The following is a 13,174-nucleotide window of genomic DNA, read 5'->3' on the forward strand; positions in this document are numbered from 1 at the left end:
TGGGACTTCACATGTTTTATGAGGAGCAAATAGAATATAGTCCTGACAACGGTTTGGTTCCACAAACTTTTAATTTTCTTACTAAGCTTGTAAAAGCGCTGAACATCCCTGCTACACACTTCATGTTGTAATATCATCTCTTTTATTGTGTTTCTTTACTGCTCCATATTCTCTACAAACAATACGTGTAGTGTTCTCTGCTGGTGTCCACACAGTATTTCTTGTCCTAAATACTTGAGGTTTTCCTTCTGTTGTTTGAAACACAAACACTTCCTTTGAGGCCTTATTTAAATGCATGATTCAGCATAAATAATGCAGGGTTTAAAAATACACTGTATTAACAGAGGAGAGAATATATCCTTTACTAGTTTACAAATCTAACTATTAAAGGAGGCAAAAGTCTGGTAGAGCAAAGTAAAGATTAAAAGAGATTTGACTGTAGAGAGTTATGGTCATAATGATTATTATTATTATTCTGTTTGTGCTTCAACACAGAGGCTACATATCATTAACACAAACAACACAAACAAGCTGCAAGAGAAGGTTGTTGTGTTTTTTCATCATCTGTACCATTCCCCCTTTTAATACAATTACCCTAACTCTATATCTCATCCATTTAAATGTAGTACAGAACTGTCTTCTATTTTCTCTCCACAGATGACTTAATCCAACATTTCTTATTTCTGGAGTCCCACTTCTCTCCTACACGATCTGCACTTTTACAGATTCATTGATTTTGTTTCTTTACTTTTATTCCTAGGGGAACATTTGGGAGCAGATATTCCAGATATCCTTCATATTGGAGATGATCAATACAGTGCCATTTATAATCACAGTGAGTAATCTACTTAATCAATTTGTACCACACACTCTGCACAGTGCAGCCATTTGGGTTCTGAGGAATGCAGTGATCCATCATTGTGCCCGATTGATAGACTTAACATTTCACCACCTACATGACATTGAATAACAATTTACCTAAGGTCACACATCTGTTTCCCTTAATGATGATATTGAATTTTGATTTCATGTCATGTAAGTTGACTAATCAGTATTTCAACACCTCTGTCTTCCATCTTTCTTTCTGTTCCTCTTGAAGATCTTCTGGCCTCCGCTGAGAAACATATTCGTCCCGGTGTTTCTCAACTGCTGGCTAGCCAAAGGTGCCCTGGAGAACATGATAGTAAGTGTTTTCATAAAGCTGTTGTACTCTTCATACTTGAGCTGTACTGAATACAAGAGCACACACACACACACACAGCACTCTTCTTTTTTACTTGATTCTTTGTTTTCTTGTTTTTACCACTGAGGGCTCCACACTGTTACATTACCCATGTTATATTGGATTCTTCAGCTCCTGGGAAGCACTGCTGGCTATAAGAGCTGATTGAATTTATACTAGGGCCTTCAAACAATCAGTTTTTTATCAGGGTTAGGGTTGATTTGAGAATGAAATGAATGCAATGAAATGTACTTTATGATGTCTGTGAAGGTTCTGTCATCCAGGTCATGGTAATTCAAAACTTGATCCGTAAGCAACTGGATTTTCTACCAAGTCCAGTTGCCATATGGATCAAGCTTTGACTTACTTTATAATCTTGACCTTTAGATTTATTCAACTAAATGCTGCACGGGGCGCTGGTGGCCTAGAGGTCTAAGTGCCCCACATACAGAGGCTACGGTCCTCTACGCAGGGGTCGCCGGCCGGTCGACCATCTCCTGCCTGTCCTCCCCCCGCTCTCTACTCCCCACATTTCCTGTTTCTCTTCAGCTGTCCTATCAAATAAAGAAAAAAAAGGCCCAAAAGATATGACTTTAAATAAATGCTGCACTTCATATACAGGCAGAAAGCTTTAAAGTGCTTATTGAGTGACATAAAGTATTTTTTTCCATTGTAAGGATAACACTGATACACATTAAGAAATATGCAGGAGTGTGCCTACAACAGCGTAAATATATCCACAGCTATGTGGCGATTTGCGCACTCCAAAATAGTGCCAATAGTTGGCTAAATACCAGCTGACTTTAGCCTGACTAGCTGCACCTGTATGCTTAGTTCCAAGGTGGTAGCACTTCAGTGATATTTCTATCCTCTTAACACAAAGTGCATATTACTTTTCACTTGTCAACTATGCTGTCTGGGAGTTTTTCATATTAAAAAGAACCACTGAAGCAATGTATGGCCGATGTCTGCGTGTTGTACAGGGCCCAACATCAAGGTGAAGCTGTTTTATTTTGTATTTGTGAATTGCCTGTTATTTTGAAACAGTGGCGATAAAGTAAGAAAATGAATATTGACACAGTAAGATAAGATAAGATAAGATAAGATAAGATAGTCCTTTACTCATCCCACAACGGGGAAATTCAAGTGTCACAGTAACAAAGTAGACAGTGCAAAAAAAGAAAACATATTTAAAGCAAACAAAAGCCTATAAAGTAACAATTATTAAAAAGTTATTAGCAATAAAAAGGCGCAGAGGTGTAGTTATTTTCCATCATAGTGGCAGGTGGAAGATGCTGCGGTGGTTCAACTATGGTGCATCCAAAGGGACATAAAAGCACACGATAAAAAAAATGAAATACATACATTTTAAACCTTAAGTGTATCACAATGAATATATTAATGCTCACAGCCCTATAAAACACATTATTAAAGATTAATTCACTTGCACTCACTAATTTCTCTCTGGTGGTTCAAGGAAAAGGGGAAGCATGCTGGCAGAGCAACACAGGACAAAATGCTACAATGCAACAGAGAAATAAAGAGAGGATAAAGGGGCCTTCTGCACAGTGTGCTGGTGTTGTAGTATCAACATTGTCCAGGATTTACTATGGGTACAGAGTGACTTGTTCCTGGAATTTAAAGCAATTAGAGATGATACCCAGCTGGTAGTGTAGAGTGTGTGCTCTGTCTGTGATTCAGATGAAACCATGACAGAGTGAGAGCTTCATGCCAAGGCGGTTGTTGGGCAGATGGTAGATTCTGAGGCCAAACAGAGCAGCACATGGAGGGGTAAGCAGTGACAGTTTGGAGAGGCGGCAGAGGGAGGCAGTGACAGGCAGAACATGCTAACAAGGTGCGAGTGAGGATGAGTCGTGAGCACCCTGATTCACAAAAGTGTATGGATGTAGGAGAAAGGAGGATACTGAACCTACATTTTCCATCAAAAAGTGGAAACTCGACTCTGTGTTAATTTGTAACTGACTTTTGTGGCATTTCTCATAACTGTATTTGTTAAAACATGAGTTTAGAACTTAAAAATGTTGTTACCCAAAAAGAGAAATGCATATCAGTTACAGTCACTTCTAAATAGGACCAGGTATGCTCAGTTAGTTCATAAGTCTGCCCTTCTAATAATCTCTCTTTCCACGTCCAGAATGACTTCCATCGTGCCATCCAGAGGACCCACTCTGCCATGTTCAACCAGGTGTTCATCCTCATCTGCACCTTACTGTGTCTGGTCTTCACGGGGTGAGTCACTGAACCTTTGTTTGAACCGTTAGTCACAGAATCCCCCGTGGTGTAGCTGACCACGGAGGATGTAAAGCCTCCACAGACCTGTGATGTGAAATGTGTTTTTTTAACTTTATACCACATGACACTGAAACCATCATCTCATCATCTCTGGAAATGTACAAGTCTCGGGCGAGGCAGAGTATTTGGAAGAAGATATGATAGATCAACATTTATTGGAAGCAGACATGGTGAAGTGATATTGGCAGGGTAGACGGGCCAAAGGGGCAAAGGTTCTCCTGCAAATTGAAATCTGACTAAGAGATACCAAGAAAAACATGAAAATGTAAAGTGTAGGAGTTGGTCAATATTATTAAGCCAGTAAGCTACTGTTGAAAATGCAACTAGCAATACAAATGTACAAATCTGGGTACATATTTAGCCTAATGATTAAGTTAGCCTACAGCCCCTTTCCTGCATATCCCACTATTTATTACCTGTTACCAAATGAGTACTTATCTATTGCAATGAGACCTGAGTTCTGCATTTCCTTCCCATCCTCCCACTCTCTCTCCTGGTTTCCTGCTCTACCCACTGTCATCTCATCTCTTAATAAAGGTGTAAAAGCCCCCAAAAATGTTGAAAAAAAAAAGTAAATCTCTAATATGATAGCAGTCACCATACTGGAAACGCTGACTCCAACAAACTTCCTGCTAATCTAGAAACCATCAAAGAGGTGATCTTGAAACAGTGACCTTTTCGCCTGGCAAACATAATGCACCAGCTGTCAGTCAAATCAGCCTTATAATAAGATAAGATAAGATATCCTGTATTTGTCCCATAATGGGGAAATTTAAGTGTTGCCCCTGATTATACCTGATTGTGCAAGAGTGTTAGCCTTCTTATAACCAAAACAGATGTAACCAATAAAAATAAAGCAAGGCTTTAAAAATGTCTAATCTGCTGTTGAAAGAAGCATTGTATGATGGGGTTTTATGGGGTTTTCTTGGCTTTGGAAGCCAGCCTCCAGTGGACATTTGGAGAACTACAGTTTTTTGGACAATAGATAAAGACAAGTGGCAGGTAAATGTGTGCAAAAAAGCTGTAGGCTGTTAAGTCGTACTCTAAAACAATCAGGCAGTAACAATCGAGTGCCTCAGCAGGTACTGTTGTTACACTGAGGGGAACAAAACCTGAAGGTAACTCACCTTCTTAATCTTGGGTTCCCCTTCAGAAGCAGAATTATATTTGAATCAAAACCTGCTCACTTCTCAGATGTTAGATCTTTGGCAGCTTTCTTGTGCCTTGGCCACCGCCCAGCTCCAAACGTCCTCCACTCCAATCAGTTCAGAATGACATCCTTATTCCCTCGTGCCCCGGGGTTTCATTAAATCTCCACCTTATCAATGAAAAAAACACAAATAAATTAGCCCGAGCAGTGAGGTGGAACGGACAGACTGATCAATACTGTCACTTTAAATGACACGCTGTGCAGGACCTTAAGCTGTATTGACTCTGGTGCCCTTTGATCTCAGGCAAATTGCGCTTCAGATCCCACCCACTAGGCCTTAACGCAATAATGAAACAGATTACACAGTTCAGTAACACTCTACATGTTGGGTTTTAATCAAGTTTACCTGTCGGAGGTATGTCTGTGTAACTCCTGGACCATGTTGTATCATTCTCTGCAGAGCTTGTGGGATCCAGCATCTAGAGCGAGCGGGGAAGCACCTGACTCTGTTTGACTCGTTCTACTTCTGCATCGTCACCTTCTCCACCGTGGGCTACGGGGATGTAACACCACAAATCTGGCCCTCCCAGCTGCTGGTGGTCATACTCATCTGTGTCGCCCTGGTCGTGCTCCCACTGCAGGTAATTATGCTTACAGAAAAACAAGCAAGGTTTTCTCCCAGTGGTCCCAAACTCTGTCCTGTGATGTTACCAGCAATCTGTTAATGTTTGCAATCTAATAATGAGCTTTATCAGGTTGTCAGAAAATATTTGCTGACTTTTTTTTGCAGCTGCGACAGGTTGACAGAAGATAAAAATCTATCGTGCTGACATTTTTAGCTGCAGAAAAAGTCTGCAAGTCTCACTCAGTATTCAGGCCGTGTCATGCTGGCTCACTCACATGATAAATTTGCCTATTTACTGTGTTATTTATTTTTTAAGATCACAAACAGGTTCATCACTTGAAATAGTGTTTACACTCCCTACAGAGCAAATTGAGTGAGAAATGGAAATTAACTTCTGCTGTTGGCGAACTAACACATCAGCAGTTTTCACTTCAGTGATTTCGCCATCTGTGTCCAGGCAACAAATCAGTCTTGGTCGTAATTTATTTAATTCTTGCTAGGTTTGACACCACATTGATGTTGTTGTTGTGGTTTTGTCAGTTTGAAGAACTAGCATACCTGTGGATGGAGAGCCAGAAGTTAGGAGGGAATTACAGCCGGCACCGGGCACAGACGGAGAAACACGTGGTGTTATGTGTCAGCTCGCTTAAGATTGATCTGCTGATGGATTTCCTCAACGAGTTCTACGCTCATCCCAGACTACAGGTACCATAAAAATATCTTCAATATGCATGGGAAAAGCTAAAAACAAGAGGAAGAGATCACCATAAGCCAAGGATACAATATTATCCTGATATGGAAGTCTCTTGTATTCTATTTGAGATATAAATATATGTAAAGTGATGCAAAGGCACATATTGCAACCATAGACTGTATAAAAAATGGACGTAGTATCCACGACGTCATCCATCGGTTTCTGAAGCGCTGTTTTGAAGCAGATCGTCGGCAGGTGCCATATTGGAAATGCTGAACTCAACCTAACTTCTGTGGAGCTAGTGTGAGGTAAAGAGGCGGGCTTTTAGCCTGTTCGCTAACAGCTACATCAGCCACGCCCTTATTTGGGCCAAACCCATTAGTTTAATATCTTCAAAAATAAGTAATAGGAAAATAACCCCCCGTTCAGTGTGTGCTGATAGAGAAATTAACTATTCAGACCTAAACCGTATTTTTAACCATGCTGTAAACATGTTTATTTCTGCTGTAAAGATTGTCTTTTTTGAATGGATGTGTATGTGGTTTCCAGAGTTTCTGCAGCCAGCCTCAAGTGGACGCTCAATGAACTGCAATTTTTAGCACTTTTGCATGGGCTCCATATTTTAAGACCAGAGGTTGCCGCTTGATTGCAATTTCTTCTTTACATCTGCCTGTTTTCAAACAAATATCACCAAAGAACAAGTTTGTTTATCAATAAACATTAATAAATATATTAGATAATTGTCTGTTTATATCTTCCAATAATTTTTCAACTTAATACTATAAATGTTCAAATTTGTTCTAACAAGAGCTTTCAACATTAATTTGTTAACGCATGCGATTAATCGGCAGACCTGAGCAAATTATTTTTTTCAATGCAAATTTATCACATGACTGAGCTGCTTCAAATGCAAATTTCCATGTTGGTTCATTAACCTAAACTATCCCTTAGAAACGTCATATGGTGATTGCAAACTATGATGTATGTTACCAAGCGGCAGAAAATGATTGATCATGAGGCTTGTAAATTCTGTGGGTTATCAGTGAAATATATGAACTACTCTACAGACTCAAGTTACTTTTCACTTTAAAAAAACAAAAAAACAACAAAAGATCTGCATCATTTACTCACAGAGTCCCACCATGAAGCATCTGTCTCCTCAGCATGCTGCATTATCACAAAATTTGATGAGCCGCTCACAGGACACATCTCCTGATTGAGCTGATTGAGTCATGCTGAGATGTAGTTCATGCAGCCTAATGGGACCATCTGACTCAAAGCTGAGAAATCAAGGCGCATTTATACGATCAAGAAAAAAATACACCATCTGTTGTGCTGAGTAAGCCATTAATTATCTTGAATTCATTGGCAGTAATAGTTGGCTAAATGGACACTAACATGCTCAGGTTAGGGTGTGTGGCAACACCTGGCTGAAATGGTTGTCTGAATGGTCCTGTGTTTGCGACTATAGGATTTGAACAGAAGGCGCCATGTGTAAAGGTGCACGATGAGCTGAAGAGACTCAGGTCATGAATCTGTCATTGATCATGATCAAGTACAGCCTTTGCTATTATATCAGTATTGCAACCTAAAGTATTGAAGAAACTTAAATATTTTCTATACTAACTGCTAATTCTTTTTAGTATTTAATGTGCAAAACATTTTTTTGGGGTGAATTTGAAATGCCAAAAGTAAAAATAACTGATATGATATATTTTGAGATGAAGTACTGTTATTGAAAGCATTAATGTCCCTTTTTCTGCAGGACTACTATGTGGTGATCCTGTGTCCATTAGAGATGGACCTCCAGGTTCGCCGTATTCTTCAGATCCCTCTGTGGTCCCAGAGGGTGATCTACCTTCAAGGATCGGCCCTCAAAGACCAGGACCTTATGAGGGCCAAGTGAGTGAAGAGCAGACTCAGACCAACAGATACATAAAGACAGTCCAAATGTGTGTGTTGTTGCTTCCACTTTGCATTCAAGCAGATGGAAGTGTTATCAGTGAGGATGAGACCGTATGATATATCATAAAAAATGACTGCCTCTACCTCTGCAGCTGGTAGATGTATCTTGGCTCTACACCTTTAACCTCATTTAGAGCTACAGACACAGATCTCTATGCGTCTTTAAATGTAAATGGATGGTTTAAGTCCTCCCCCAGCGGATCTGTGAGTCCTTGAAGTGCAGTTAGACGATGAGATACTTACAAGCCTACTTGGCTGCCCTCTGCTTGCACATCAGTGTAATGGGATTTCACTCTACTGATCAGCCGCTCATATTAAACATCCTCAGTAATAGAAAAGGTAATAGATCACATCAGAATTTGTTCACCTTATAACTTTGTGAAAATATTGCAGCACTTGTGTGCCATTCAGGGTTTTACTGTTGCTTCAGGGCTTCTTGTAGCTTTTTATTGCTTGTTGAATAAGATTGTGAAATCAGCAAAATAGGTTGTAATAATTAGTGCATCTCAAGCATATGATGATGCTAAAGCCAAGTCATAAATCAATCTAGGAGCCCATCTTCATGTCTGTGTGCAAAGTTAAGCAGGTGATGAGATGCTATGGCAATTTCATGCACTGATATTTAACAGATTAAATCAGCCAATCAGGGATAAACTTCCTGAAAGTGTCAAGATGAAAGATTGTAATTCAATCAATCTGTGTTGAAGCTTCAAGTTCACAAAAAATCAGAGGTTTTGTCCCAGCTGAATGATCTCTGCCGCTCATGTGTTGCCAGAACTGCACTTTAATCTCAAACAGCTTTATTCTAAGTGATTCATTTCACGTTTGGGTGGATTTTCTTTTTAAAATCACCAACCCATGAACCGGCCTGTCTGTGTCTTTCTTTCTTTTTCCTGTTCGTCTCTCCATCAATCCTCAGGATGGACGACGCTGAGGCCTGCTTCATCCTCAGTAGCAGGAACGAGGTCGACCGTACCGCTGCTGTAAGTCAAGTCCGGACAGGAATTTGTCGAAATTGGTTGTTAAAATAAAAACACTTGTGATAATAATCATTTGAAAGGAGCAATTTCCTTTCACACTCTACTTCCTTTATAAATTAGCCCAGAGAGTCAGGGATATCCGGATGATGTCATGACTCACTTGGAACTGCCATGAGTATTGAAAGCACTTCAAGTCGCTGAGGCAAACTTTATGGTCCATAAAATTCTGATTGCCTTTACAAATGAGATGCTGCATGAGTAGAACTGATTCACTTCTTCCTCCACAGGATCACCAGACTATTTTAAGGGCCTGGGCTGCTAAAGACTTTGCTCCTAACTGCCCCCTATACGTCCAGATTCTCAAACCAGAAAACAAATTCCATGTTAAGTTTGCAGGTAAGTGCACAACGAGCATCTACGTACAGAAAAAGTGACTATGTTCTGACACACCGTGTTAAATAATTGTTAATTCAATGCATCTGTTTTTTTATTAGATCATGTTGTATGTGAAGAGGAGTTCAAGTACGCCATGTTGGCGCTGAACTGTGTCTGTCCGGCCACGTCTACCTTAGTCACACTGCTGGTTCACACCTCCAGAGGACAGTGAGTACATCTTTTTTTTGTTTGTTTGTTTAAGCTTCTTAAACTTTCAGATCTTCAGTTATCCACTATCTCTGTAAGTCATTTCTACCTCTGTATGAGTTGTCAGTTTGGTAAAACACCTTCACTTGCTAAAGTCTTATTGCACTTGAGGTCATTACAGTTTAAGCGTTTAAATTAATAAAAAATAAAAAAGCACTTTTACAGCCGATGTGATTCATATGGTTGAAGTCATGACCACTTTATAAAGAGAGAGTTTTAAACCTCAGATAATTCATTTATGCTCTGTCTGGCTGAGAAGAGGAGATCGATAGCACTCTTATATCCAGTAAATAAGGAGCTACAGTAAGCTTGAGCTACCATGGGGAGCAGAAACAGGGGAAAGAGTTATTCTGTTTAATGAGCAAATAGCAAAATGGCAAAATTTAAACTGCTTCAGCCTGCCTTCTCTTCTTGCTTCACCTGCACCTCCGCTCTTCCCTTTCTGCTGTGTCTGATTTTACCAGTGTCATATATAGTGTCACTGATGCCTGCTCTGTTCTGTGCTGGGGGACTTTGCTGCTGGTGCTCTCCCTGCCTTAAAGTTTCATTGCACTTTTAAAAGAGGGGCGGTGTGTTCTCCCCAACTTAGGCTTTGGCGTTCCACGTAGGCACATGGAAAGGCAGGGAGCTCCCAAAACAGAGCCACACTGCCGAACATAAATTATTGCATGCTAATGATTAATTATTTTGATGAGAGTGGTCCTGACTGAACTATACTTTTGAATAGCAACTGTGTCACTGTCCACACTGCGTCCATCAAATACACACATCTATTACCTCATGTAAACAAACAATAATGTTATCAGCTGTGCACAGGAGACCAGCTGGACACATCCCAGATATAAGAGTAATGTCTATCTCCCTGAGTATGCACCATACAAACAGAAAAACAGGACAGCCAGGGGTGTTAACACAAGTCAAGGTGCAACACTTAAATCACAGATATAAAGGTTATTGATGCACTGCTATCTCCATGTAACAATGTAACAAGCTCTGTTGAGTGAAAAAAACAAACGAAAATCAGAAAACATTTTCTTACAGAAAGACCTCTGGCAGTCCCCTCCAGCCATCTGATACTTTCTTTGGGTTGTTGTAGTGAAATGAGGAGGTGTCATAGAGGTACTGTTCATCTGAACTTCATGAACTATTTGATCTTCGTCCCTGTCTGCAAGCATCAGGAGTGAAAATAGAATTAGAGCCGGGCATCCCAACGCTGCGTCATGTTGGGTTGCTCAGCGTTGAGTGGATTGCAGTGACAACTCTCAACAGGAAGCAGAAGAATCCAGCTGATTCAATTGCAGATGTTAGCTTGTGTTGCTTATATGACATGTAAAGGAAGCTGTATTACTCAAAGTCCATCATAGCAACAGTTTACTTGTTTACTTAGATTATGGCAAGACTTTAAGGTCAGAAGTTTGGGTATCAAGTAGCAGCAGCTGTTTGAGTTATATCAAGCCATAATATTGGTTTGGTCCCTGAATTAATTCCACTGATGTGTTATTATCAGAGTGGATGGTGGATCATCATGATCTGGATTCTAATTGGCAGAAAGACTTGAGTAATGAAGATGTTTTTTGGTTTCTCTGCAGACAAAACACAAATCTTTGAGATCTTGACTTTAATTCATCACACCTTCAGAAGCTCTTTTGAGGGCCTCCATAAACCGAAATATCAGAGGGTGCTTGAAACCTGTGATGCATTAAATAAAAAGCACAACCAAAGAGATACAATAGGTATTACATCTGAAACTTCAGTGTTAAAAATCACGTCTTTGAAGTTAAAAAAGAAAAGCATTATGTAAGCACTTGGTAGGTTGGTACAACAATGTTCTACCTCTTAAAAGAAATGTGCCATTCTCATCCTGTTTCACACTTGGTGCTAAGCAAAGCTGTAACAACCTAAAAACTAAAGAATACAGGACTCACACACACAAATAAACAGTCTCTGGATGAAGTGAGCAGTCTTAACTAAAGTCAGCAAAAACAGGCAGACAAATCCAAATAGGGAACAGCAAGGATCTAAACAACAAAACCTAGACTAGAAAAAAATGCTACAACGCTTGACTGAAGAGACAAGGATGAACTGAAGACAGGACTAAACATGGACTAAGCACTAACGAGAAAGGGGGACAATGAGCTTCAATTCAGACAATGAGGTCCGGGAAGACAATCAAACAGGTATGATTGCAGGAAGTGTAGGATCTGAAACAATAGGAGAGGTAAGTTACCAAAATAAAACAGGATATAACAAAAATACAGGGAAACATGACCTAAGATGCAGAGCTGGACATGAGTAAAGTTAAGTAGCTTTAGCTTGATAAGAACACATGAAAGTGAGTCAATGTTAAAAATTACGGACTATTCCTTTAAGGTTTGTAGGACTGTATAGATTAGCATCCTCCTCTTCCTTTATCCGTCACTCATTCCATCCTGTCAACACTGTTACAGTTGTTGATGTGTTTCTTTCTTTCTGAGATTAAGATGACTCAGCAACATTTCAGCTTCCAAAGTGGCAACCTGTTTCATTCAATGAACCTTTCACCTTTCTAACTTCGTCTGTTCTCTAAATTCTTTATGAGTTAGTGCGATTATTCATGTGGACAGATTCCATCCCAGTAGATGTATAAATAATAGACAGAGATGACGGATACTCCTGCTGCAGAGGTTTTTCTTTTACATTCATACAGACCACATTTGTTTGTCTGCAGAGCTGACTACTGTAATGTCACCACAGCTCAAACCTGTCACTGTGAAGTCAGTAAACATAACCTTGCTTCTTGTTTGGTGATAAATTTGCCTGTGTTTTTTATATTCAGTGCATCCTGAACACCTTCACTTCTAGCCACTCCTGAAAGACTAGCACATCCATTACAGTTTTCATCAGGGTAATGGGACCTGGCTCAGAGCTGTGAAGGTGACAGGACAGGGGGATAGATTTCTGTGCGGCAGGTGTTAATTTAATCATCCTCACATTTATTAAAAGTTATGAAGCACATGAACTGTCTGAAAACTGTCTAAACAAACTGACCTCTTAGCCTTTGAACTTGATGTCATTGTTATGAGCAGTTTCAGGAGGCTGGGGACTCAAAGGTTGCAAAAGGTCCTGAAAGATTTATTAGTCTCTGGGAAAATGAGGGCTGTGGAGATTAAAATGAAGTCAAAGTTAATTCAAGGTGCATTATTCTATGAATTCAAATGACTCATGAGCACTTAAGTACAATTAGTGGACTTAAAGTCAGATTCTGGCTTTAAGCTCATTATAAAATGTTTTATTTCTCTGGCAGGACAAAGCAATCTGTCAGTCTTTACAAACCAAGCAGGTCTAGACCGTACTCTATGTTATATTTTTAACAAAGACCAAACATCAAGACAGGATAAGATCCAGTCCCATCTTCCAGACAGGACTCAGTATGATCTCATCTTAATCCACCATGGGCAGAGCACTTTGCAGCATTCAGCAAGTTACAGTGGCAAGGACAAACTTCCTTTAACAGGCAGAAACCTCCATCAGGACCAGACTCATGTTGGGGCTGGAAGCAGGGATAGAGGGAGACAGATAATACTAGTAGTAGCAGCTGGAGTAT

General features: G+C 39.9%; 1 protein-coding gene across 2 annotated transcripts in view; it reads left to right on the forward strand.

Annotated features, from left to right (window-relative positions):
* si:dkey-21e5.1 (potassium channel subfamily T member 1) overlaps nucleotides 1–13,174 on the forward strand; it is a 108,093-nt gene that overhangs the window by 68,965 nt on the left and 25,954 nt on the right. For both annotated transcript variants that reach the window (XM_034691929.1, XM_034691930.1), the window contains 9 exons: nucleotides 761–835; nucleotides 1,100–1,183; nucleotides 3,378–3,472; nucleotides 5,146–5,326; nucleotides 5,851–6,015; nucleotides 7,770–7,906; nucleotides 8,889–8,952; nucleotides 9,237–9,345; nucleotides 9,444–9,552. In XM_034691929.1, the coding sequence (XP_034547820.1) occupies nucleotides 761–835; nucleotides 1,100–1,183; nucleotides 3,378–3,472; nucleotides 5,146–5,326; nucleotides 5,851–6,015; nucleotides 7,770–7,906; nucleotides 8,889–8,952; nucleotides 9,237–9,345; nucleotides 9,444–9,552 (1,019 nt within the window). The remainder of the gene's footprint in view (nucleotides 1–760; nucleotides 836–1,099; nucleotides 1,184–3,377; nucleotides 3,473–5,145; nucleotides 5,327–5,850; nucleotides 6,016–7,769; nucleotides 7,907–8,888; nucleotides 8,953–9,236; nucleotides 9,346–9,443; nucleotides 9,553–13,174) is intronic.

The sequence above is a fragment of the Notolabrus celidotus genome, chromosome 9 (assembly GCF_009762535.1).
Source record: "Notolabrus celidotus isolate fNotCel1 chromosome 9, fNotCel1.pri, whole genome shotgun sequence".
NCBI lineage: Eukaryota > Metazoa > Chordata > Actinopteri > Labriformes > Labridae > Notolabrus > Notolabrus celidotus.